Source organism: Typha angustifolia, chromosome 15 (genome assembly GCF_048772165.1).
Source record: "Typha angustifolia cultivar Huaian chromosome 15, ASM4877216v1, whole genome shotgun sequence".
Classification (NCBI taxonomy): domain Eukaryota; kingdom Viridiplantae; phylum Streptophyta; class Magnoliopsida; order Poales; family Typhaceae; genus Typha; species Typha angustifolia.
In genome coordinates this window covers 16456530-16481170 of record NC_133253.1, presented here as the reverse complement: position 1 = coordinate 16481170, position 24641 = coordinate 16456530, and the positions used below count along the sequence as shown (strand labels likewise).

At 38.8% G+C, this 24641-nt stretch overlaps 3 protein-coding genes across 3 annotated transcripts; all 3 read right to left on the bottom strand.

The window, feature by feature from the left end:
* Nucleotides 1-1060: 1060 nt before the first annotated feature.
* LOC140778195 (glutamate receptor 2.8-like) lies at nt 1061-6910 on the bottom strand. The gene is made up of 5 exons (XM_073122787.1): nt 6596-6910; nt 5181-6511; nt 2904-3216; nt 2101-2507; nt 1061-1868 (listed from the first exon to the last, which is right to left on the bottom strand). The coding sequence occupies exons 1-5, from the start codon at nt 6846-6848 to the stop codon at nt 1248-1250; spliced, it is 2925 nt and encodes a 974-aa protein (XP_072978888.1). The 5' UTR covers nt 6849-6910; the 3' UTR covers nt 1061-1247.
* Nucleotides 6911-10927: 4017 nt separating this feature from the next.
* Nucleotides 10928-13416, bottom strand: LOC140779017 (glutamate receptor 2.9-like). The gene is made up of 3 exons (XM_073123956.1): nt 13109-13416; nt 12425-12822; nt 10928-11711 (listed from the first exon to the last, which is right to left on the bottom strand). The coding sequence occupies exons 1-3, from the start codon at nt 13395-13397 to the stop codon at nt 11178-11180; spliced, it is 1221 nt and encodes a 406-aa protein (XP_072980057.1). The 5' UTR covers nt 13398-13416; the 3' UTR covers nt 10928-11177.
* Nucleotides 13417-17438: 4022 nt separating this feature from the next.
* Nucleotides 17439-23297, bottom strand: LOC140778190 (glutamate receptor 2.8-like). The gene is made up of 5 exons (XM_073122780.1): nt 22952-23297; nt 21537-22867; nt 19282-19594; nt 18479-18885; nt 17439-18246 (listed from the first exon to the last, which is right to left on the bottom strand). Exons 1-5 carry the CDS (start codon nt 23202-23204, stop codon nt 17626-17628), a joined length of 2925 nt encoding a protein of 974 aa, XP_072978881.1. The 5' UTR covers nt 23205-23297; the 3' UTR covers nt 17439-17625.
* Nucleotides 23298-24641: the final 1344 nt, after the last annotated feature.

The window sequence follows — 24641 nt, the reverse complement described above, 5'->3', positions numbered from 1 at the left end:
AGTTCGGAGCTTAGTCTCAAACCAAATAAGGTTAAAAGAACAACTGTGACATGTAACAACTCTTGAAAAAAATTACGTATTTCGAACATAAATTTTATATAAATTTTGATCCCAGATTTAACTAGGGTCCATATACTATCATAGATGGTGAAATTAAAATAATTTAAACAGTACTTCAATATCATATACTTATTTATTTAAATTTATAAAAAAAGTGAATAAAAACTAATTTTAAAGAGATTATCATGATAATAAAAAATAAAAAAATGAGTTTAATATCACGGTGACTATTTAAGAAATATTGGTATGGCATATTAAATTGTCTAAGCTTTGAGATCTAAAAAAGGTGCTCATTTTGTGAGTAAAATTAGCTATGCAAATCAACTTATGCGCATGTAGGGGCTTGCCTTGTTGGTTAAGTCCATTTTTTTAAACAAAATTTCTTGATTTAATTGTGACCTGAAGTAGTGCCTCTCATCAAATGGAGTAGTTAACCTTAATTCAACTGGTTTATCCATTCATGATTTATTTTGAGTCTTTTTTTCTATATTTAAGATAGAGTATTATGCTGTTATAGTTCGACAAAGCAATCTAATAGCAATTTTTTTTCATGTGCAAAACAGTCGTTGAATCAAATTGTTACTACCAACAACAACCTTATCAAAACTTCTCAGATTAAACCTAAATAGTTCTATCATAAAAAAGAATTCTAAATAGGTTGTATTTGATCACTAATTAACTAGACAAATAATTCAACACTTACCTTTAATTTCTCTCTTTTTCTTTCAACTGCAAATTATATGATATTTTATAAAATTGACCGACCCTCCACTTTTTAAGAGTCAGTTAGCATCTTTATTTTCTTATCTCTCTTACATGGTCTATTAATTTGATAAGCTGAACTTTTCATCTCTCTAAAATATGTATGATTTTCTAAGAACATGGAATGAAACTGCTTTAGTTTTGGAACTAAATTAACTGATTAATCAAGTAACGTGTATGAAATAACAATTTTGTTTATACATTTCGATGATAGAATTTTATTTTAGCAGTTCGCTCATTGATACATATCAAATTATCTTTCAATAATATATATATACAGCATCAAGGAGTCCTAACTCCTAATATCAATCAAGAGCTAGTTAGAACACCATGTTGTGAGCTACAATTAATCTCATTGATACATATCAAATTATCTTTCAATATATATATGCACAGCATCAAGGAGTCCTAACTCATAATATCAATCAAGAGCTAGTTAGAACACCATGTTGTGAGCTACCGTTAATCTCATTACTACGTCCTTCTATAATATGATGAACATGGCTCGGAGTCCCTGCAGCTGTGCTAGCAAGCTCGACCTCCACCGGCATTGGGCTTGAGGGTGCGATCGAGGGAGTAACTTCTCCATATGTTTGCACTGAAGTGCTCACTGGACTCCATGGATAATGGTCCGGAGTTGAGGAATTAGGATCTCTGCTACCCTGGGTTGATCCATCATTAAGTTGCTTCTTTCTAAAAGTATGAGATGTGAGGTCTTTGTCGTCGTAAATCTTAGTGATGGAACGAAGCTTCCCAGTGATAGATTTCTCATTGGCGATGGCTTGTCTTAGATCACGCCTCCTTTGGTTGATAAAAAAAGCCAAATGAATTAGGACGCAAAGGATTGACGCCGTCCCAGTGATGAGGAAAAGGCCCCAGAAGCTTTCAATGCTCAGGCTGTTGGAAGTCAACGGGTCGTCTTGGCTTGAGCAGCTGGATTGATCGCCGAACCATTTCCTCTCGATCTCAGACATCTCGTCGCCCTCCGTTATGTTAAGTATCGCCCTTGAGAGATCTGAGACTAGTGATGAGCCTTTTGGGAATGCCTGTTGAGATAAGAGAACAACAGTAAGAAGGATGTATAGATATGCGTGCTGCTATAAAGTATATGCATATCTACTTGAAAGGAATAGGAGGGAAATTAAGAGAACAGAGAAGTTGATTAACACATTTTTCCATACTACTCTTTCCCCAGAATTAATTTTGGAAGATAGTGAATGGAAAAATGGATTAACGTACCAAAATGTAGCAAATAAAGTTCAAGAGAGAGGAACTCACAAATCCAAATCCACCTGTTTTGTTCATCTGCCCAACTATTGTATAATTGTCGCACTGGAGTTTGAGAAAGACTCTGAGGTAAGGGATCTCGTCGACTACGGCACCTATACCACCCATTCTGCTTCCCTTCGCCAATGCATCCTCGAACTGCTGTGGAGATTTAAAGCCCTTGAGCCTAGACTCATCAAAGCCCATATTAACCAAGAGCTCTTTCACGAAGGAGTCCACAAGGTAGCCAACATTTTGTCCACTGTTCTTCAGCTCAGTGAAGTCGTTCAGAGTTGCTACAGGCTGTTGGACTGTGAGCATTGAGGTCAAACTGGCTGTGTAACTGGCTTGCAAGATGAGCACCACAAATACCCATATGATCACAACAAACCTGGACAGATTGCTAACCATGTTCTCCCCTGCACCCATCCAAAGAGTTAGCAAATGTAAGGCAATTGACTAGTTAACTGATCATAGAATTAAATTGCGAAAAGTGGGAAGAGAATTACAAAAGAAGTAGGTCGATTTATGGGCTTAACTGAGCATAATAGATGAGCTAAATACACGAGTAGCATGTGATCAAACTAACTAGTAACACAACACGTTCCTTAATATAACTTAACTATGAGCCAACTATTTTAACTTATGTAAGACTGCCTATCAAAACATATGCATTTTAACAATTTTGATCCCAGTGTGATTATGATCTAATACGTGAATACTTCACTATTATACAACTTGTTACTTAGCTAATTAAACTTTCTCATGTTATCAAGAGATGAGAGAAGACTGAAAAGTAACATGATCGACTTAACTGTGAGCAAAGACGAGAGTTGAGAAAGTGAAGTAGAACACAGTGCCGAATTGGTGAGAGGGTTCGCCCCTAAACTCCTCGTTGATCCGGTGTTCTAAAATCCAGACGACGAATCCAGTGAGGACAAAGAAGGCTCCGCTGACCAACCACAAGTCTTTATTTAGTGGCTTGAGGAAGACCCAGGCGTTCTTCGTCCTCTCGTCCCTCAATGGCACAGCGATCGATACAGCGGTTGCCATGTATGGCAGCGTGAAGTCCACGTACGATGATCGAGAAGCCGTGATGGTTATGTCAGCCACGGCAGCATCATACGTCTGTTAAGGATGAAGTACATGCCCCACTTTAATTAGATGGACATTTAATTAATTTCGTACTAGTTTATCAGATTCTATGCAGCAACTAATGATATTTCAGCTCTAAGTTTTGTTTCACGTGGCATAAAATATAGTAGAAATGTTTATACACTAATGACGAATCCATTACTTGTGCGAACAAGATGATACAACGTAGGACTGATGAGTACTATAACAAGTAGAGAAATTTATTCGAGTATGAAAAGATAAATCATGCCTGTGCAAGTATTAAAATTAAAAATAAGAAACAATTGCATCTAGCTAGACTCCAACATTGTTGTCCGTTTCTCACATAGCCCACTTCCTTCTTTTTCATAACACTTTGGCCTACTTAATTATGAAATGCTATTTTCTGAAATATCTCTTCCATTGGTGTCACATAGCTAATTCTGCAGCCCCTAAAAATAAGGGTACAATGACTATTTAATATTTTTCATACTGAACTAAAAAATAAAACATGAAACATAAAATATAAAAGTGAGAAACAATTTAGAATAATTATTTATAAAAATAAAAAGGGAAAAAGCATACGGGACAAATGAGTCAAGACAAAGGATGTAATTAGTGGGGATAAAATATTTAATGCAACTAGGGCAGGTGTCAGTTTGGTTGGTAGGGTAGTAAACGAGCCGAGCTCAAACGAGCTATATTATCAATTTAAATAATTTTTAAGTCAAATAAGTTTAAACATTAATTTAAATTTAAATCAAATTTAAAATAAAACTAAATTTAACTATAAAGAGAGAATAGTTGGATCTAATGGTTTATATTACTTTTCTTTTATATATATTTATATTGAGCCTTATCGGCTTGAATTTATTTCAAACCTAAAATTAAGCTCCGCCTGTTTTTGAGCCGGCTAAATTATTTTGACAAGCCTACTGGTTGGCTTTAGAAATTCCAGGCTATGGTCATCCACTACGTGATGGGCCTGACGTAAGAACGATGACGTATTCGTCACTTAATTGGCAACTCAAGTTCATTAGAAGAAAAAAGAAACTGGATTGGATCTCAAAGAGCTTCACACGACATAAGTATTTTTAATCATCTGACCATGACCCGATTTATTCTGATGATCTACTTTATTAACTTTATCAGTTGAATAGAAGAAATATACTACTCTACAATGAATAGAAGTTGGGTCGAGAAATTCACCAAGATATTAAGATATCCGATTCCAGAGTCGGTCTTTCTGAACACCGAGAAAAGAAAGTGATTTTGACCACCAGTAGAATCTTGAACCGTTCAAACTAGTCGAGAGGTCGCGCCAGGATGGTTAATTAAATCAAGAGGCTATTCTTATCATTAAAAAAAAGACTGGTCCTCTAGATACCATAACATCTTCGATTATCTTCGAACTTGTCCGATTTAAGTTATTGAACTTAGTTAATAATTACGAACATAGTTTTGTGCATATCTAATTCTTCGTTAATGATAGATATATGATGTAGTGGCTGTGGCGCCCTTAGAGAGACGAAGACTCTCTAAGGACATCACCCTTCTCCCTCTCTCTATCTCTAGAGAGAGAGAGAGAGAGAGAGAGAGAGAGAGAGAGAGAGAGAGAGAGAAGCTAATGTTTACTGGAAAGTATGGTCCTCAGTAATAAGGCCAATGGAAACGATAACTATCTAATTTCCATGCAGAACAAAATGATCATATCTATTGAAAACAATTTGTTGGAACGAAGACGACAAAGAGACAGATAAGAAGGGTGACTGACCTCTGGTCACTTTGGATACTCAAAGATAGATTATGATTTCATGTTCTAGTTTTAGCATATATAATACAGAAATTATATAACATTTGAAGTTTATTCACACATGCACATCATCCTCATATATAAAATTTGATTAAATTAATTTATTTCCTAAAGATAAAGATGAAAGCATCAAAAAATTAAAGAAAAAGGTACCGAGTATGCTCACCCCATTGGCGACCTGTTGGATGAGCGCGTCATATTTCACGTTCGTTGCCGCCACATACTCGAATGGCAGCGCGTACGGTAGATGCCGGACCGCCGCCTCGAACACGTCGATCACGAACCCGCTCGCCCGTGTCTGGTTCGTCACCGGGTCGGTCTCAATGTCTAGGAACGAATGGAACCCGGGCATGACCGGTCCGGGAACCCCGATCCGCAGCTTCTTGCCGCTCGTCGGCTGAATCCACCCGTTAGGCACCACCGTCGACTCCCCGGGCCATATCACCGGCCCCAGCCCATCCCTCGATGACGAGTACTGGCTGTCGCTACTCCAATTCAGCCGCCGAGTCAACCCGTACCTCGGCGTCCAGAAGCCGATCTCCTTCCCTCTCCCCCCCATCACGTTCAGTACACGGTACGCGGTCACGTTCAACTCCCCATCGACGAGCCGGAACCTCCCGCCAAGGCCGTCATATTCCGTGCTTAGTATCTCTTTCAAGAGACGCTTCCCGGTTCGGGAGACGCCCAAATTGGATAAATCGGTGGAGCCGTTCTTGGATTCGACGAAGTCGGGGTCGACTTTGCGGAGTCGCTCGGCGGACAAAGCGATTGCCCAGACCGCATCATAAGCCCATACAGCATAGCTACTAAGCTGAGTAGCGGCGGCTAATCCAACATTTGGGTTATCCTTCAAGAATTGACGACTCCATCTCCTTTTAAACTCGCGGATCCGCTCCGTTGTCGGGAAATAAGGCATGACGCCGAGAACGCCGTCGATGGAGCCAGGGGAGATGGATTCTTCGACGGAGGCGAGGAGGCTCGTGAGGCCACTCGTCATGATCCAGACGTACCCTTCTGACATCATTCCGGCATTGTTCGCCAATCGGAGGAGACGGGTGGCGAGGCCGACCCTGGCGTGGACGACGAAGACTCGGGTCTGCTCGGTGGCGAGCTTGTAAAGCTCCGCGGAGATGTCGTCAGAAGAGGCGGAGGTGGGGAGGGAACAGCGGTATGGGACGCGTGAGCCGACGTCGTTGAGCGCGTCGACCAGGTAGGGGATGAAGGCGGCGCCGTAGTCGGATTCCTCGTAGATCGGAACGACGCGGCGCCACCCGAAGGATCCGACGAGCGCCGCGATGGCGCCGACTTGGTCGGCGTCGTTCGCGGCGGCGCGGACGAAGAAGGGGGAATAGGTGGGAGACACCGAGGGGCTCGTCGCGGAGATGGCTACTATGGGGACCTGGGCTCTCGAGCCCAAGTCGGCGACGAAGCCGGATTCGATAGAGGACTGGGGCCCAAGTATGGCTTGCACCTTCTCTTTGGAAATTAGCTCCAAGGCTGCATCAATTAGAGAGCACCAATTAATCCGCTAATTACTTTTCTCGATTGGGAGAAACAAAGGAGGTAAGAGTTAAGCTCTACCGAGAGAGGCGGCGGTGACGACATCTGCGGAGGCGTCTCTGGTGAGGAGCTGGAGACGGGCGGAGGAGTTGGGATTCGCGGCGTAGAAGTCGGCGACGGCCAAGTGGACGGACGTGAGAGCGATCTGGCCAATCGAGGAGTTCGAGTCGAGGATTAGTCCGAGCTTGAAGGTTGTGGGCTGGGATGGTATCACGGGGAGGAGTTGTAAGAGGAAGGAGAGAAGAAGGCCAAAGGGTTTGGGGTAGTTCCTCATCAAGGATTGGAAATGAATGAGCGTTGGAATGCCCAGCAGTGTGGAGTAGTTTCGTTTTATACCCAAGAGGTAGTAAACAAGAGGGAGGAGGGTCTGACTAGGGGAATCTTACTATAATAAATTCGGCTTGCTGAGACGTTATTCCATCTCTTTGGTTTATTTCATTATAAGCACTATGTGTGAATCGAGTTTCTACGGTTCTTCGACAGCAGCAATTGCTTTACGGATTTAACCAAATTTAAAGCCCTAGAGTTGAAACAGTGGGCACGGATATGATGTCGTGATCTAATTCCGTACCAAGTAAAAAAAAATTTTATTTTATAAATCACATCTTATATTTTATCTATTTTATGATTGACGATCTATCTTTAAGCATTTTTGTAACCCGACTCATTTTCTTTTGTAATTTTCATTAAACACCCTGACGTTATTTTGACTAATTAATATTAATCAAATTACTAAAATATCCTCACCATTCTATTATTTTTTTTATATCTTTCCACCATTTTCTCACCTACCTTCTCCACCGTCGTAACTTTAACTCATCTTCCCTCCCCTCCTTATTCTCCTCTTTTCTTCTTCTTCTTTAGAAAGGAAAAAAGAGAATAAAGAAGACAAGAATAGTTTAAGTATTTACAAATTATTTTATATATTATAATAGAATATTATCCGTTTAATATCGTTCTAAGTTAATAAGAGTGTTAAATAAAAATTATAGAAAAAAAATAGTGTCGTGTAAATAATAAAATAGATAAAATATAGGTGTAATTAGTAAAAATTTCAAAAGCGAAAAAACACAAAAATGTTAAAGTCTTTTATTATTATACAGACACTGTTGAAATTACTTATTCACCTTTATAGTACCATATTTTTTTGGAAACCTGTCTCTTTACGTTGATGTTAAATGGAAGTCAGTCAACCAAACACAAACAAAAAAATTTGGGAACCAATTTTTTAATTTATTGAGATAAGTATAAATCCTATCCCTATCCTAATTTTTTTTTTAATTATCGAGATAACAAAATCTTATTTTCAACAATTCACTATTATTACATCGTCTAGTAGAATTGTTCCTATGTATTCGTTTCATGCTCAATTAATGACCGGTATGGTCAACTGAACAAAGATGGGGACTTTATTCTTCAAAAAGGACCAGACCGCAAAAGGTAGGGAAGGAAGAGATGCATAATACTACCTTCTTCGCTAAGAAAAATAGTTGGAATACAAGACATGGGAGCAGTCCGTAACACATGGCAAGGACTTTGAACTTTGAAGTCGCCTCTAACAGCATCATATATAATCAACTGTAATCTCTGTCGTGTCAAGAGTGACATAAATTACTACAACCAGCAACCAACTGCAACCAAAAGATACGGCCGCAGACATGGCAGTCATATTGGTTAAGTTATTAATAGCGCGGTGAGATATGGACGAATCTAAGAAATCGTCAAATTGAGGAGCACTCGGTGGTCGGTACCCATTCATTTTGTTGTTAGACTTTATTCTTTAGGTAAGTCAATGTAACGACTGGCTATTGGGATTTGGGAGGAGCTTACACACAACTTAACCTATCATTATCCGTCAAATTAAAGACGTGGAAAATCTACGACATAGAGTGCAATAAGAATCTAACAACTATCGTCTTTAATTTATCTTTTCATTCAAAACTTTAGGTCTCATTTTTAGAGAGCTAACAAAAACATAAGCAGATCTTGATGGTCCTACGGAAGATTCAAAGACTGTAACTGCGTCTGGCCTACCAAGTTTTTCGATTGTCAAAGCGTGCATGGCAACAAGTGGTCGGCTCCCAGCTAGCTGAGTCAAGAAGAAATTTAATAGTCTATTCAAAGGTGCAGACCACTATCAATCAAGTGGCTGGTCCTTCGATTATCTCCGGAATTGGAGAGATACATCAACAAAATATCAGAGATTAACTCAGAGCTATATTGTTTCTGAGAATTAGGAGCTTTTAGTTTTCTAACTCGGGCTTTGACCAGCTACAGAGGATTGACCCAGGCGAGAAACTTTCAAACGGATTAAGCTTTTTGAACTAATCAAACTCTTCCCTTACGGTTCATACTCGGATGAATTTTTTCCAATATTTGAACAAACACAGCAAATCAGATGGCACACAAGACTCTAAAGACTACATGAATAGTAAAGAATGATAAAGGTAGAGACAACGTTTGGAAGGCCAATCTTCACTTTCTAAAGCACTGGGTTTTAGACGGGTGCATTTCGTAATGTCAAGCTTAGAACTGTAAAATATTCTTTATTTATTTTTTTAAGAAAATTTGTAGACTAATAATTTATTAAGATTCAAACAAATGGTTAAAAGTGAGGAGGACAACGATCCTAAAAATATAAGCATTAGACTTGGCTGAATACAGATAAAATAATAGTGAAAGCAAAGTATCAAGCAAAAAAATAGATACAAATAGTCAATTAAATAAAGAAATTAAGGAGATAGGATGAAAGCCCAAGAAACAAGTGTCTATCTAGGTCATTATATCTAGGTCATTAAAGGCAATACGACAAATAAACGTAGTAGCAAGAGATCTAACTTGGACGAAAAAGAGAAGAAAGAGAGTCAGCGTTTTATGGCTCTATCTGAACATCGCAACCGACAACACTAAACCTAAAGAAAACACAACAAAGAGGGATAGAGAATGAATTGAGCCAAACCCATGCACAAGAGCAAAATAAGACAAAACATCTAATTGATAAAACTCACGCACTACAGTTGGCACGATAGACAAACATCCACAGAGAAACTGATGAACAATGCATGACAACTCTCCAACAATAGGAAATCATAGGGGTAGCGAAAGGGTAGCGGAGCAGCATAAGTTGATGGCGAAAACCAAGGAGAAGGGGCGGGAAAGAGAGCCTTCGGGTCATGGAGTCGGCTCGACGACAAGAGATGTGAGCATGAGGGCTGAGCAAACTAGTCGAGTGAGCAGACACTAAGTGTTGAGCACGGTAGTAGTAGGAGAGGAGGAGGAGATTGCAAACGACAACAACATACCAAGTGGAGGATTGGCTAGCAAGACAGAAGAAGAGAGTGGGGGAGGATGGGGTTAAGGATGGCAAAAGCAAGTCTAGCTACGATAACAAGGGAGGAGGATGGAAATTACGATAACACCATCAAAAGGAGGAAGGGTTGGTGAAGGAGGAGAAAGAGGTGGAAAGCTTAGTTCAAACTTAAATTAAATTAGACATGTTTAAGAGAGTAAACATGAATCTTTAGATGGTAATCTGATGATTCCAAATATATATATATATATATATTACAATCCTTATCTAGTAAATTTAAGTCTCACTATGATTAAGCCCGGTTTAAAATTAATTTTAAGCCTAAATTAATAATTTAAAGTTCCTCACACTTACATGAAATTTGAGTTCTAACATTCTAGGTAGAATGATTTTGGCAGCCATCCTAGCTGGCAAGGCTACTGACCTGACGTGCAGTCAAAAAAATGAGCTCACGTATATGCATGCAAGTTAGGCTCTAGCCCGACTGTTCTTCCCGGAAGAACTATAGAGCTGACGTTGCTCCAATCACTGTCATCTTTTGGAATATTTAATTAATTTTGTGCATCTCTCACAAATTGAGAATATTTAAATTCTCCTTATCTGTTTGAACACCATCAATATATATATATATATATATATATATTTTATCGGCAAGTTAATTTTATTGCTAATTGGCTTCATTGGCATCACAAATCTCTTCTCTTTTTAATTTTTTTTGTGAGGGTTGCGTCCTCAGGACTGTGCTAAACCCACTCATCTGGTAGAAAGGCGTCCCACTATTTGTGATAATGTCATTGACGTTTTAATCCTCACCCCACAAAAAAAAAAGTAACACTAATTCAAAACAAGGTAGCATAACTACTTTATTAATCTTGGTATCAAATAATGTTAACAATTGACTTGATTCCATCTAAGCTACATTATCAATATAGATCAATAGCAAATTCTACCAACAAGGTGAAGAAAAAAACTATAAGAAATTTTTAAAAAATATTATTAAAACTTATTATTCTAAATAGTAGTGAGAGATCTAGAGGGTTGTATTTGATTGCCAACTATCCCAACATAAATATGCATCACACTTTGAAAGCATAGATCTAGACAGAAATAATCTGACCTGCAAGCAAACCACATACAAGCAACACAAATAAGAGAATTTATGATCAAGAGTTAGGCCTTCCAAAACCTAGTTTCTTAATATCAATCAAGAGATTAGCCTTCCATCCTCGTGTACAAAACCTCCTTTCTTACAGTAATAGACCTACAAGTTAAACACAGCAAGACTCCATGTCTCTACAACTGGGGCCGGAAGCTCGATTTCCGCCGCATTGGGCTCGCGGGCATGACCGACGGAGTCACATCTCCATATGTTCGCATTGAAGTGCTCCCCGGACTCCATGGATAATAGTCAGGAGTTGAAGTATTAGAACCTCTGTTGCCCCCGGTCGATCCATTGTTAAGTTGCATCTTTCTAAATGTACGAGCTGTGAGGTCTTTATCACCGTAAAGCTTAGCGATCGTAAGAAGCTTCCCAGCAATAGATTTCTCATTGGCGATGGCTTGTCTCAGTAGATGACGTCTCTTTTGGTTGAGGAAGAAGGCCAGATGAATTAGGAAGCAAAGGATTGACGTAGTTCCAGTGACGAGGAAAAGGCCCTTGAAGCTGTCAAAGTTGAGGCTATTAGAAGACAATTGGTCGTCTTGGGTTGGACAGTTGGATTGATCGCCGAACCATTTCCTCTCGAGTTCAGACATCTCATAGCCCTCTGTTATGTTGAGGATTGCCCTTGAGAGATCCAAGGCTAGTGGTGAGCCTTTTGGGAATGCCTGTTTGTTAGAGATCACAGAACAAAAGTAATAAAGATTAATTCACAATCGGGTATAACCAACACATTGAGGTACTTGAAATGAACTGTTAGTTTAAAGACAAATGCTTCCATGAACATCTCTAATTTAAAATCATGATCCAACGGTTATAATTACCCATCACAATTACTTTTGAATTCCCGGTATCGGTTTTCCATCTCTAATGAGGAGTAGCCGAGTAGGAGATAAATTTCTGTCATGCGACGTGCACTCAGAAGGACAAAAGAGGATACAGAGGCGCATAGATCCAAAGAAGGATCTTTTGAATTATACTGATCTCTTTGATAGGTATTTTCTATATTAAATTTTATTTCTTTTTGTTCTAAATATTGTGAGGGAATCTTACTCTAGAATAATTTATTCTTTCTATTTAGATATTTTCTTTTTTATTTTAAAGTGAGATTATTAATAATTTAAAAAATATTTTGAGTAATTATCTTTGTATGTACTATGTTTTCCCCCGTGAAAGTAGACTATAAAATGAATCACGTAAATTCTTTTATATTTAGTTTGCTTGCATTTTAAGTAATAATCCTTAACCCTCCTAAGTTTCCTTTTACCTCCGAAACATAGAGTAACTCACAAATATTCAACACTTTTTCGTAGAAACTCTATCTCTAGATACAGGAAAGATATAATAAGAGAGAGAGAGAGAGAGAGAGAGGAAAACTCACAAATCCAAATCCACCTGTCTTTATTTCTTGAACTATTTTGTAATTGTCGCAATTAAGTTTGAGAGTAGCTCTAAGGTAAGGGTACTCGTCGACAATGGCAGCGACACCACCATTTTTGCTTCCTTCTGCCAGTGCATCCACGTACCGCTGTGAAGAATTAAGAGGCTTGAGACTCGACTCATGAAAGCCCATCCTAATCAGGACCTCTCTCGTAGGCGAACCTTGAAGGTAACCAACATTTTCTCCGCTGTTCTCAAGCTCAATGAAGTCGTTCACAGGACGCTGTTCGACTGTGAGCATTGAAGTAAAACTGGCTGTGTAACTCGATTGCAGGATCAAAACCACAAATACCCATATGATCACAACAAACTTAGACAAATTGCTCACCATATTCGCCTCTGCACTCATCCAAAGAGTTGCAAATTGTGAGGCATATATTGATGAGCCAACCAATAAAATAAAATTTAGGAACAAAACTAATTGGCAAAAACTGAGAAGTTCCTGTCCAGAAGTAGGTTAATTGATGCGGTTAACTGAAAGTATTTAATAATGCACATCTAACAGTACCTTGTTAGGCTAATGCAGACAAGTCCTACAATAAACTAACATCAAATGGTCCGAATCAAAACTTTGCAATCATAACAAAAGATAAAGAGTTAAAAGCGGAAAGTAACATTACTTAACTGTGAGCAAAGACGAGAGTTGAGAAAATGAAGTAAAAGACGGCGCCGAATTGGTGAGAGGGTTCACCCCTAAACTCCTCGTTGCTCCGGTGTTCTAAAATCCACACGACGATTCCAGTGAAGACAAAGAAGGCTCCGCTGGCCAACCACAAGTCTTTACTTAATGGCTTGAGGAAGACCCAAGCGTTCTTCGTCCTCGCGTCCCTCAACGGCACCGCCATCGATATAGTGGATGCCATGTATGGCATCGTGAAGTCCACGTAGGATGATCGATTAGCCGTGATGGTCATGTCAGCCACGGCAGCATCATACGTCTGTTAAGGATGCAGTACATGCCCCACTTTAATTAATGTCGTAGTTGTTAACTCTATGCAGACAACTAATTAATAGTATTACAGCTCGTTAAGTTTTGTGTTGTGGCATAAAATATAGAAGGTAAAATATTTATGTACTAATGACGGATCCATTTCTTGCGAGATATATATGACAGAACGTACGGAAGACTGATGAGTAGTATACAAGTAGAGAAATTTAAGAGTGAGAAAAAGACACTTAAATGGGGGGGGGTCAAATATGAGATCATCGCGTATGAAAAGATGCATCATGCTTGTGCAAGTATTAATAATAAAACTAAGAGATAATAACATCTAGCTAGACTCCTAAACTAATGTTCATGTTTTATATAGACTCACTCATTTATTTTTCATGACACTTTAACCTATTTAACTATGAAAAAAGTCCCTAAAGTATCCCTCTCATTACTGTCATCTGGTTAACTATTAAAAGGAGGACAGAAGAAGTGAGAGAGACACTACCCTCTTCAAAATTCTGAAAACTCATGTCATGATCACTAACGCTTAAATTTCAAAAAGAGATTGTTACTAATACTTAATGCGAACTTTTTAAATAACTAGAATTTAAAGTCATGTCTAGTCACAGAGGTAGGACTATAGCAATGAAATGAAAAGTAAATTATAGAGTTATATAAAATGTCTCAAATAGATAACCTTGGAAAAAAATATATTAAACACATCATATACAAATAATATTTATTTTATACAAAAAGCTAGTAAAAAACAAAGAAGATTGTGAGTAAAAGATTGGAGACGGAGCAAAAGAATAATATAGTAGTAATTCCTGGCCGTTGTCGTCTCGCTGGCTTTAGAAATTCCTGGCCGTCTTTTTAATCATCTGAGCATGACCCGATTTAATAGAAGTTGGGTCGAGAAATTGATCGATATATTAAGATATCTGATTGCAAAGTGGGTCTTTTTGAACCAAGAGGCTGCTATTATGATGATAAAATCTTCAACATGTCTCACGTGGACGTTCTACTATTGGATCAACTATTTATTAATGAGAAAAAAAAGACCGGTCCCCATCTTGATACCAGAATATTTTCAATTATCTTCGAACTCGTACGATTTGGTTACTGCACCTTTTGTGACTGATTAGAGCAAAGTTTTGTGCATATCCAATGCTTCATTAATGTTAGATATGTGATGTAGCGGCTGTGGCACCCTTAGAGTGACGAAGACTCTCAAGGACATCACCCTTCTCAAAAGAGAGAGAGAGAGAGAGAGAGAGAGAGAGAGAGAGAGAGAGAGAGAGAGAGAGAGAGAGAGAGAGGCTAATGTTTACTGGAAAGTTTGGTGTTTAGTAATAAGGCCCATGGAAACAATAACTATCTAATTTCAATGCAGTAAAATGATCATATCTATCGAAAACAATAGACAGGTTAGCAGGGTGAATGACCTCTGGTCACTTTGGATACTCGAAGATACTTTAATTCATGCTTTTCTCAATGAGAGCGAGCATTTAGATTTATATCATTTACAATCATCCAAACTCGGGATGCAAGATTTTCTCAACGAAGCTACTACTTAAAAAGAATAGTTATAGTCGAGGATATTTTAATTCTTTAATTTTCTTTTTCTCGAAGATATTTTGGTGGGTTATCAACTTATCATTATCATTTGTATAATTATTAATTTTAGTTTATCCTTCACACTTGACACTCGCATACAAAATAGACCTTCATGTTGTTAGTGAGTTTTTTAAAATAATATTGCCTACAAGTATCTTCAACAAGAAGTGCCTGTCTGTTGTTAAAGAACATGCCAATGGAGCAGCAATTTGATACTTCTTCTTTTTCTCCTTCTCCATTTGAAAGCAACCACAAACTGCTGTCCATAAACTTTTGAAAGATATCATGCGCCTTTTATATGCTGTCCATAAACTTTTTTAAGCAATTTGACATCAATGGAGCCACCATTGATGTAAGGGCCCCTGTAAGAATGATTGCTCCTATGAACCTTACGAATATATATTTATATGTATCAGGAATTAATGAGGGGTCTCTTAGACTCGTTGAGTTACACCACAGCCGGAAATGTTGATCATTCACTAGCTTTATGAGTCGTTAGCATATTCTTTGTGGTGCCACGTACCTACCTATGATTACCGGCGTTGGCCGCCTTGCCACAATTTGAACCCGCCTAATCTTAATTGAGCTAAGCTCAGTCCAAGCCTAAGATAGTAATGATTTGTATGGGGTAAGCATTGGTCTGCTCAACTCGAGCCAAAAGGCCAACCGACCTATTAACCTATTACAGCGCAACTTATTATGCATGCCTATTTCTATGATTTTTTTAGTTCCACATCAAAGATTTAGACAAATATATAAGTATGTTACAATAAAAGACAACTAAATATCTTCACAGAGACTTATTACGCTCACCTCGATATAATAATTTTTTTTAATTCAGCGTGTTATTCTTGACCCATTATGCATAGCTCAAGCCTTGATATCTCATGGCTAGTGGGTGGTAATGACTTATTGTATTCTAGCACGGTTTAAATCCGACGCCTAAGTCATTAATGGGTTGAGCGGTGAATAGATACTCAAGCTTGGTTGGCCCAAGGGCTTGAAAAGCACAAGCCGGCCTGCCCAATGATCAATAATACACATACCTACAAAAGTACCAAAATGATCCAATTATATCATTTAGGCAAATAGTATCTCAAAAGATTCTCTAGTCAGCCTAATAATCTTTGTATTGTTTTGATCACACTACACCGTAGATATATAAATTTCTTACTATTGTTTAAGAGTTATGCATAAATCAAAAGCTATTCTTGTTTACTTTGAGTTTAGGGATTCCTCCTGAATTGGTTTAGGATCCCTAACTGGTTCAGTAACAAAATATTTTTTAATCTTTTCATATCTAATCAAGTTTACTTTTTAAAAAATTAAGACTAAGAAATAAGATTAACTAATTGAGTTCGGAGCTTAATCTCAAACCAAATAAGGTTAAAAGAACAACTGTGACATGTAACAACTCTTGAAAAAAATTACGTATTTCGAACATAAATTTTGATCCCAGATTTAACTAGGGTCCATATACTATCATAGATGGTGAAATTAAAATAATTTAAAGAGTACTTCAATATCATATACTTATTTATTTAAATTTATAAAAAAAGTGAATAAAAACTAATTTTAAAGAGATTATCATGATAATAAAAAATAAAAAAATGAGTTTAATATCACGGTGACTATTTAAGAAATATTGGTACGGCATATTAAATTGTCTAAGCTTTGAGATCTAAAAAAGGTGCTCATTTTGTGAGTAAAATTAGCTATGCAAATCAACTTATGCGCATGTAGGGGCTTGCCTTGTTGGTTAAGTCCATTTTTTTAAACAAAATTTCTTGATTTAATTGTGACCTGAAGTAGTGCCTCTCATCAAATGGAGTAGTTAACCTTAATTCAACTGGTTTATCCATTCATAATTTATTTTGAGTCTTTTTTTCTATATTTAAGATAGAGTATTATGCTGTTATAGTTCGACAAAGCAATCTAATAGCAATTTTTTTTCATGTGCAAAACAGTCGTTGAATCAAATTGTTACTACCAACAACAACCTTATCAAAACTTCTCAGATTAAACCTAAATAGTTCTATCATAAAAAAGAATTCTAAATAGGTTGTATTTGATCACTAATTAACTAGACAAATAATTCAACACTTACCTTTAATTTCTCTCTTTTTCTTTCAACTGCAAATTATATGATATTTTATAAAATTGACCGACCCTCCACTTTTTAAGAGTCAGTTAGCATCTTTATTTTCTTATCTCTCTTACATGGTCTATTAATTTGATAAGCTGAACTTTTCATCTCTCTAAAATATGTATGATTTTCTAAGAACATGGAATGAAACTGCTTTAGTTTTGGAACTAAATTAACTGATTAATCAAGTAACGTGTATGAAATAACAATTTTGTTTATACATTTCGATGATAGAATTTTATTTTAGCAGTTCGCTCATTGATACATATCAAATTATCTTTCAATAATATATATATACAGCATCAAGGAGTCCTAACTCCTAATATCAATCAAGAGCTAGTTAGAACACCATGTTGTGAGCTACAATTAATCTCATTGATACATATCAAATTATCTTTCAATATATATATGCACAGCATCAAGGAGTCCTAACTCATAATATCAATCAAGAGCTAGTTAGAACACCATGTTGTGAGCTACCGTTAATCTCATTACTACGTCCTTCTATAATATGATGAACATGGCTCGGAGTCCCTGCAGCTGTGCTAGCAAGCTCGACCTCCACCGGCATTGGGCTTGAGGGTGCGATCGAGGGAGTAACTTCTCCATATGTTTGCACTGAAGTGCTCACTGGACTCCATGGATAATGGTCCGGAGTTGAGGAATTAGGATCTCTGCTACCCTGGGTTGATCCATCATTAAGTTGCTTCTTTCTAAAAGTATGAGATGTGAGGTCTTTGTCGTCGTAAATCTTAGTGATGGAACGAAGCTTCCCAGTGATAGATTTCTCATTGGCGATGGCTTGTCTTAGATCACGCCTCCTTTGGTTGATAAAAAAAGCCAAATGAATTAGGACGCAAAGGATTGACGCCGTCCCAGTGATGAGGAAAAGGCCCCAGAAGCTTTCAATGCTCAGGCTGTTGGAAGTCAACGGGTCGTCTTGGCTTGAGCAGCTGGATTGATCGCCGAACCATTTCCTCTCGATCTCAGACATCTCGTCGCCCTCCGTTATGTTAAGTATCGCCCTTGAGAGATCTGAGACTAGTGATGAGCCTTTTGGGAATGCCTGTTGAGATAAGAGAACAACAGTAAGAAGGATGTATAGATATGCGTGCTGCTATAAAGTATATGCATATCTACTTGAAAGGAATAGGAGGGAAATTAAGAGAACAGAGAAGTTGATTAACACATTTTTCCATACTACTCTTTCCCCAGAATTAATTTTGGAAGATAGTGAATGGAAAAATGGATTAACGTACCAAAATGTAGCAAATAAAGTTCAAGAGAGAGGAACTCACAAATCCAAATCCACCTGTTTTGTTCATCTGCCCAACTATTGTATAATTGTCGCACTGGAGTTTGAGAAAGACTCTGAGGTAAGGGATCTCGTCGACTACGGCACCTATACCACCCATTCTGCTTCCCTTCGCCAATGCATCCTCGAACTGCTGTGGAGATTTAAAGCCCTTGAGCCTAGACTCATCAAAGCCCATATTAACCAAGAGCTCTTTCACGAAGGAGTCCACAAGGTAGCCAACATTTTGTCCACTGTTCTTCAGCTCAGTGAAGTCGTTCAGAGTTGCTACAGGCTGTTGGACTGTGAGCATTGAGGTCAAACTGGCTTTGTAACTGGCTTGCAAGATGAGCACCACAAATACCCATATGATCACAACAAACCTGGACAGATTGCTAACCATGTTCTCCCCTGCACCCATCCAAAGAGTTAGCAAATGTAAGGCAATTGACTAGTTAACTGATCATAGAATTAAATTGCGAAAAGTGGGAAGAGAATTACAAAAGAAGTAGGTCGATTTATGGGCTTAACTGAGCATAATAGATGAGCTAAATACACGAGTAGCATGTGATCAAACTAACTAGTAACACAACACGTTCCTTAATATAACTTAACTATGAGCCAACTATTTTAACTTATGTAAGACTGCCTATCAAAACATATGCATTTTAACAATTTTGATCCCAGTGTGATTATGATCTAATACGTGAATACTTCACTATTATACAACTTGTTACTTAGCTAATTAAACTTTCTCATGTTATCAAGAGATGAGAGAAGACTGAAAAGTAACATGATCGACTTAACTGTGAGCAAAGACGAGAGTTGAGAAAGTGAAGTAGAACACAGTGCCGAATTGGTGAGAGGGTTCGCCCCTAAACTCCTCGTTGATCCGGTGTTCTAAAATCCAGACGACGAATCCAGTGAGGACAAAGAAGGCTCCGCTGACCAACCACAAGTCTTTATTTAGTGGCTTGAGGAAGACCCAGGCGTTCTTCGTCCTCTCGTCCCTCAATGGCACAGCGATCGATACAGCGGTTGCCATGTATGGCAGCGTGAAGTCCACGTACGATGATCGAGAAGCCGTGATGGTTATGTCAGCCACGGCAGCATCATACGTCTGTTAAGGATGAAGTACATGCCCCACTTTAATTAGATGGACATTTAATTAATTTCGTACTAGTTTATCAGATTCTATGCAGCAACTAATGATATTTCAGCTCTAAGTTTTGTTTCACGTGGCATAAAATATAGTAGAAATGTTTATACACTAATGACGAATCCATTACTTGTGCGAACAAGATGATACAACGTAGGACTGATGAGTACTATAACAAGTAGAGAAATTTATTCGAGTATGAAAAGATAAATCATGCCTGTGCAAGTATTAAAATTAAAAATAAGAAACAATTGCATCTAGCTAGACTCCAACATTGTTGTCCGTTTCTCACATAGCCCACTTCCTTCTTTTTCATAACACTTTGGCCTACTTAATTATGAAATGCTATTTTCTGAAATATCTCTTCCATTGGTGTCACATAGCTAATTCTGCAGCCCCTAAAAATAAGGGTACAATGACTATTTAATATTTTTCATACTGAACTAAAAAATAAAACATGAAACATAAAATATAAAAGTGAGAAACAATTTAGAATAATTATTTATAAAAATAAAAAGGGAAAAAGCATACGGGACAAATGAGTCAAGACAAAGGATGTAATTAGTGGGGATAAAATATTTAATGCAACTAGGGCAGGTGTCAGTTTGATTGGTAGGGTAGTAAACGAGCCGAGCTCAAACGAGCTATATTATCAATTTAAATAATTTTTAAGTCAAATAAGTTTAAACATTAATTTAAATTTAAATCAAATTTAAAATAAAACTAAATTTAACTATAAAGAGAGAATAGTTGGATCTAATGGTTTATATTACTTTTCTTTTATATATATTTATATTGAGCCTTATCGGCTTGAATTTATTTCAAACCTAAAATTAAGCTCCGCCTGTTTTTGAGCCGGCTAAATTATTTTGACAAGCCTACTGGTTGGCTTTAGAAATTCCAGGCTATGGTCATCCACTACGTGATGGGCCTGACGTAAGAACGATGACGTATTCGTCACTTAATTGGCAACTCAAGTTCATTAGAAGAAAAAAGAAACTGGATTGGATCTCAAAGAGCTTCACACGACATAAGTATTTTTAATCATCTGACCATGACCCGATTTATTCTGATGATCTACTTTATTAACTTTATCAGTTGAATAGAAGAAATATACTACTCTACAATGAATAGAAGTTGGGTCGAGAAATTCACCAAGATATTAAGATATCCGATTCCAGAGTCGGTCTTTCTGAACACCGAGAAAAGAAAGTGATTTTGACCACCAGTAGAATCTTGAACCGTTCAAACTAGTCGAGAGGTCGCGCCAGGATGGTTAATTAAATCAAGAGGCTATTCTTATCATTAAAAAAAAGACTGGTCCTCTAGATACCATAACATCTTCGATTATCTTCGAACTTGTCCGATTTAAGTTATTGAACTTAGTTAATAATTACGAGCATAGTTTTGTGCATATCTAATTCTTCGTTAATGATAGATATATGATGTAGTGGCTGTGGCGCCCTTAGAGAGACGAAGACTCTCTAAGGACATCACCCTTCTCCCTCTCTCTATCTCTAGAGAGAGAGAGAGAGAGAGAGAGAGAAGCTAATGTTTACTGGAAAGTATGGTGCTCAGTAATAAGGCCAATGGAAACGATAACTATCTAATTTCCATGCAGAACAAAATGATCATATCTATTGAAAACAATTTGTTGGAACGAAGACGACAAAGAGACAGATAAGAAGGGTGACTGACCTCTGGTCACTTTGGATACTCAAAGATAGATTATGATTTCATGTTCTAGTTTTAGCATATATAATACAGAAATTATATAACATTTGAAGTTTATTCACACATGCACATCATCCTCATATATAAAATTTGATTAAATTAATTTATTTCCTAAAGATAAAGATGAAAGCATCAAAAAATTAAAGAAAAAGGTACCGAGTATGCTCACCCCATTGGCGACCTGTTGGATGAGCGCGTCATATTTCACGTTCGTTGCCGCCACATACTCGAATGGCAGCGCGTACGGTAGATGCCGGACCGCCGCCTCGAACACGTCGATCACGAACCCGCTCGCCCGTGTCTGGTTCGTCACCGGGTCGGTCTCAATGTCTAGGAACGAATGGAACCCGGGCATGACCGGTCCGGGAACCCCGATCCGCAGCTTCTTGCCGCTCGTCGGCTGAATCCACCCGTTAGGCACCACCGTCGACTCCCCGGGCCATATCACCGGCCCCAGCCCATCCCTCGATGACGAGTACTGGCTGTCGCTACTCCAATTCAGCCGCCGAGTCAACCCGTACCTCGGCGTCCAGAAGCCGATCTCCTTCCCTCTCCCCCCCATCACGTTCAGTACACGGTACGCGGTCACGTTCAACTCCCCATCGACGAGCCGGAACCTCCCGCCAAGGCCGTCATATTCCGTGCTTAGTATCTCTTTCAAGAGACGCTTCCCGGTTCGGGAGACGCCCAAATTGGATAAATCGGTGGAGCCGTTCTTGGATTCGACGAAGTCGGGGTCGACTTTGCGGAGTCGCTCGGCGGACAAAGCGATTGCCCAGACCGCATCATAAGCCCATACAGCATAGCTACTAAGCTGAGTAGCGGCGGCTAATCCAACATTTGGGTTATCCTTCAAGAATTGACGACTCCATCTCCTTTTAAACTCGCGGATCCGCTCCGTTGTCGGGAAATAAGGCATGACGCCGAGAACGCCGTCGATGGAGCCAGGGGAGATGGATTCTTCGACGGAGGCGAGGAGGCTCGTGAGGCCACTCGTCATGATCCAGACGTACCCTTCTGACATCATTCCGGCATTGTTCGCCAATCGGAGGAGACGGGTGGCGAGGCCGACCCTGGCGTGGACGACGAAGACTCGGGTCTGCTCGGTGGCGAGCTTGTAAAGCTCCGCGGAGATGTCGTCAGAAGAGGCGGAGGTGGGGAGGGAACAGCGGTATGGGACGCGTGAGCCGACGTCGTTGAGCGCGTCGACCAGGTAGGGGATGAAGGCGGCGCCGTAGTCGGATTCCTCGTAGATCGGAACGACGCGGCGCCACCCGAAGGATCCGACGAGCGCCGCGATGGCGCCGACTTGGTCGGCGTCGTTCGCGGCGGCGCGGACGAAGAAGGGGGAATAGGTGGGAGACACCGAGGGGCTCGTCGCGGAGATGGCTACTATGGGGACCTGGGCTCTCGAGCCCAAGTCGGCGACGAAGCCGGATTCGATAGAGGACTGGGGCCCAAGTATGGCTTGCACCTTCTCTTTGGAAATTAGCTCCAAGGCTGCATCAATTAGAGAGCACCAATTAATCCGCTAATTACTTTTCTCGATTGGGAGAAACAAAGGAGGTAAGAGTTAAGCTCTACCGAGAGAGGCGGCGGTGACGACATCTGCGGAGGCGTCTCTGGTGAGGAGCTGGAGACGGGCGGAGGAGTTGGGATTCGCGGCGTAGAAGTCGGCGACGGCCAAGTGGACGGACGTGAGAGCGATCTGGCCAATCGAGGAGTTCGAGTCGAGGATTAGTCCGAGCTTGAAGGTTGTGGGCTGGGATGGTATCACGGGGAGGAGTTGTAAGAGGAAGGAGAGAAGAAGGCCAAAGGGTTTGGGGTAGTTCCTCATCAAGGATTGGAAATGAATGAGCGTTGGAATGGCCAGCAGTGTGGAGTAGTTTCGTTTTATACCCAAGAGGTAGTAAACAAGAGGGAGGAGGGTCTGACTAGGGGAATCTTACTATAATAAATTCGGCTTGCTGAGACGTTATTCCATCTCTTTGGTTTATTTCATTATAAGCACTATGTGTGAATCGAGTTTCTACGGTTCTTCGACAGCAGCAATTGCTTTACGGATTTAACCAAATTTAAAGCCCTAGAGTTGAAACAGTGGGCACGGATATGATGTCGTGATCTAATTCCGTACCAAGTAAAAAAAAAATTTATTTTATAAATCACATCTTATATTTTATCTATTTTATGATTGACGATCTATCTTTAAGCATTTTTGTAACCCGACTCATTTTCTTTTGTAATTTTCATTAAACACCCTGACGTTATTTTGACTAATTAATATTAATCAAATTACTAAAATATCCTCACCATTCTATTATTTTTTTTATATCTTTCCACCATTTTCTCACCTACCTTCTCCACCGTCGTAACTTTAACTCATCTTCCTCCGTTTCCCTCCCCTCCTTATTCTCCTCTTTTCTTCTTCTTCTTTAGAAAGGAAAAAAGAGAATAAAGAAGACAAGAATAGTTTAAGTATTTACAAATTATTTTATATATTATAATAGAATATTATCCGTTTAATATCGTTCTAAGTTAATAAGAGTGTTAAATAAAAATTATAGAAAAAAAATAGTGTCGTGTAAATAATAAAATAGATAAAATATAGGTGTAATTAGTAAAAATTTCAAAAGCGAAAAAACACAAAAATGTTAAAGTCTTTTATTATTATACAGACACTGTTGAAATTACTTATTCACCTTTATAGTTCCATATTTTTTTGGAAACCTGTCTCTTTACGTTGATGTTAAATGGAAGTCAGTCAACCAAACACAAACAAAAAAATTTGGGAACCAATTTTTTAATTTATTGAGATAAGTATAAATCCTATCCCTATCCTAATTTTTTTTTTAATTATCGAGATAACAAAATCTTATTTTCAACAATTCACTATTATTACATCGTCTAGTAGAATTGTTCCTATGTATTCGTTTCATGCTCAATTAATGACCGGTATGGTCAACTGAACAAAGATGGGGACTTTATTCTTCAAAAAGGACCAGACCGCAAAAGGTAGGGAAGGAAGAGATGCATAATACTACCTTCTTCGCTAAGAAAAATAGTTGGAATACAAGACATGGGAGCAGTCCGTAACACATGGCAAGGACTTTGAACTTTGAAGTCGCCTCTAACAGCATCATATATAATCAACTGTAATCTCTGTCGTGTCAAGAGTGACATAAATTACTACAACCAGCAACCAACTGCAACCAAAAGATACGGCCGCAGACATGGCAGTCATATTGGTTAAGTTATTAATAGCGCGGTGAGATAT

What these genes read in the sequence shown, in the direction of transcription:
- LOC140778195 (XM_073122787.1), bottom strand. Translation starts at nt 6,848, where the DNA reads ATGAGGAACTACCCCAAACCCTTTGGCCTTCTTCTCTCCTTCCTCTTA. An exon ending in CGTCACCGCCGCCTCTCTCG is followed by an intron (nt 6,512 to 6,595) that starts GTAGAGCTTAAC and finishes TAATTGATGCAG; the next exon opens with CCTTGGAGCTAATTTCCAAA. An exon ending in TCCAACAGGTCGCCAATGGG is followed by an intron (nt 3,217 to 5,180) that starts GTGAGCATACTC and finishes CATCCTTAACAG; the next exon opens with ACGTATGATGCTGCCGTGGC.
- LOC140779017 (XM_073123956.1), bottom strand. Translation starts at nt 13,397, where the DNA reads ATGACCATCACGGCTAATCGATCATCCTACGTGGACTTCACGATGCCA. An exon ending in AACTCTCGTCTTTGCTCACA is followed by an intron (nt 12,823 to 13,108) that starts GTTAAGTAATGT and finishes GGATGAGTGCAG; the next exon opens with AGGCGAATATGGTGAGCAAT. An exon ending in AGACAGGTGGATTTGGATTT is followed by an intron (nt 11,712 to 12,424) that starts GTGAGTTTTCCT and finishes TCTAACAAACAG; the next exon opens with GCATTCCCAAAAGGCTCACC.
- LOC140778190 (XM_073122780.1), bottom strand. Translation starts at nt 23,204, where the DNA reads ATGAGGAACTACCCCAAACCCTTTGGCCTTCTTCTCTCCTTCCTCTTA. An exon ending in TCCAACAGGTCGCCAATGGG is followed by an intron (nt 19,595 to 21,536) that starts GTGAGCATACTC and finishes CATCCTTAACAG; the next exon opens with ACGTATGATGCTGCCGTGGC. An exon ending in AACTCTCGTCTTTGCTCACA is followed by an intron (nt 18,886 to 19,281) that starts GTTAAGTCGATC and finishes GGATGGGTGCAG; the next exon opens with GGGAGAACATGGTTAGCAAT.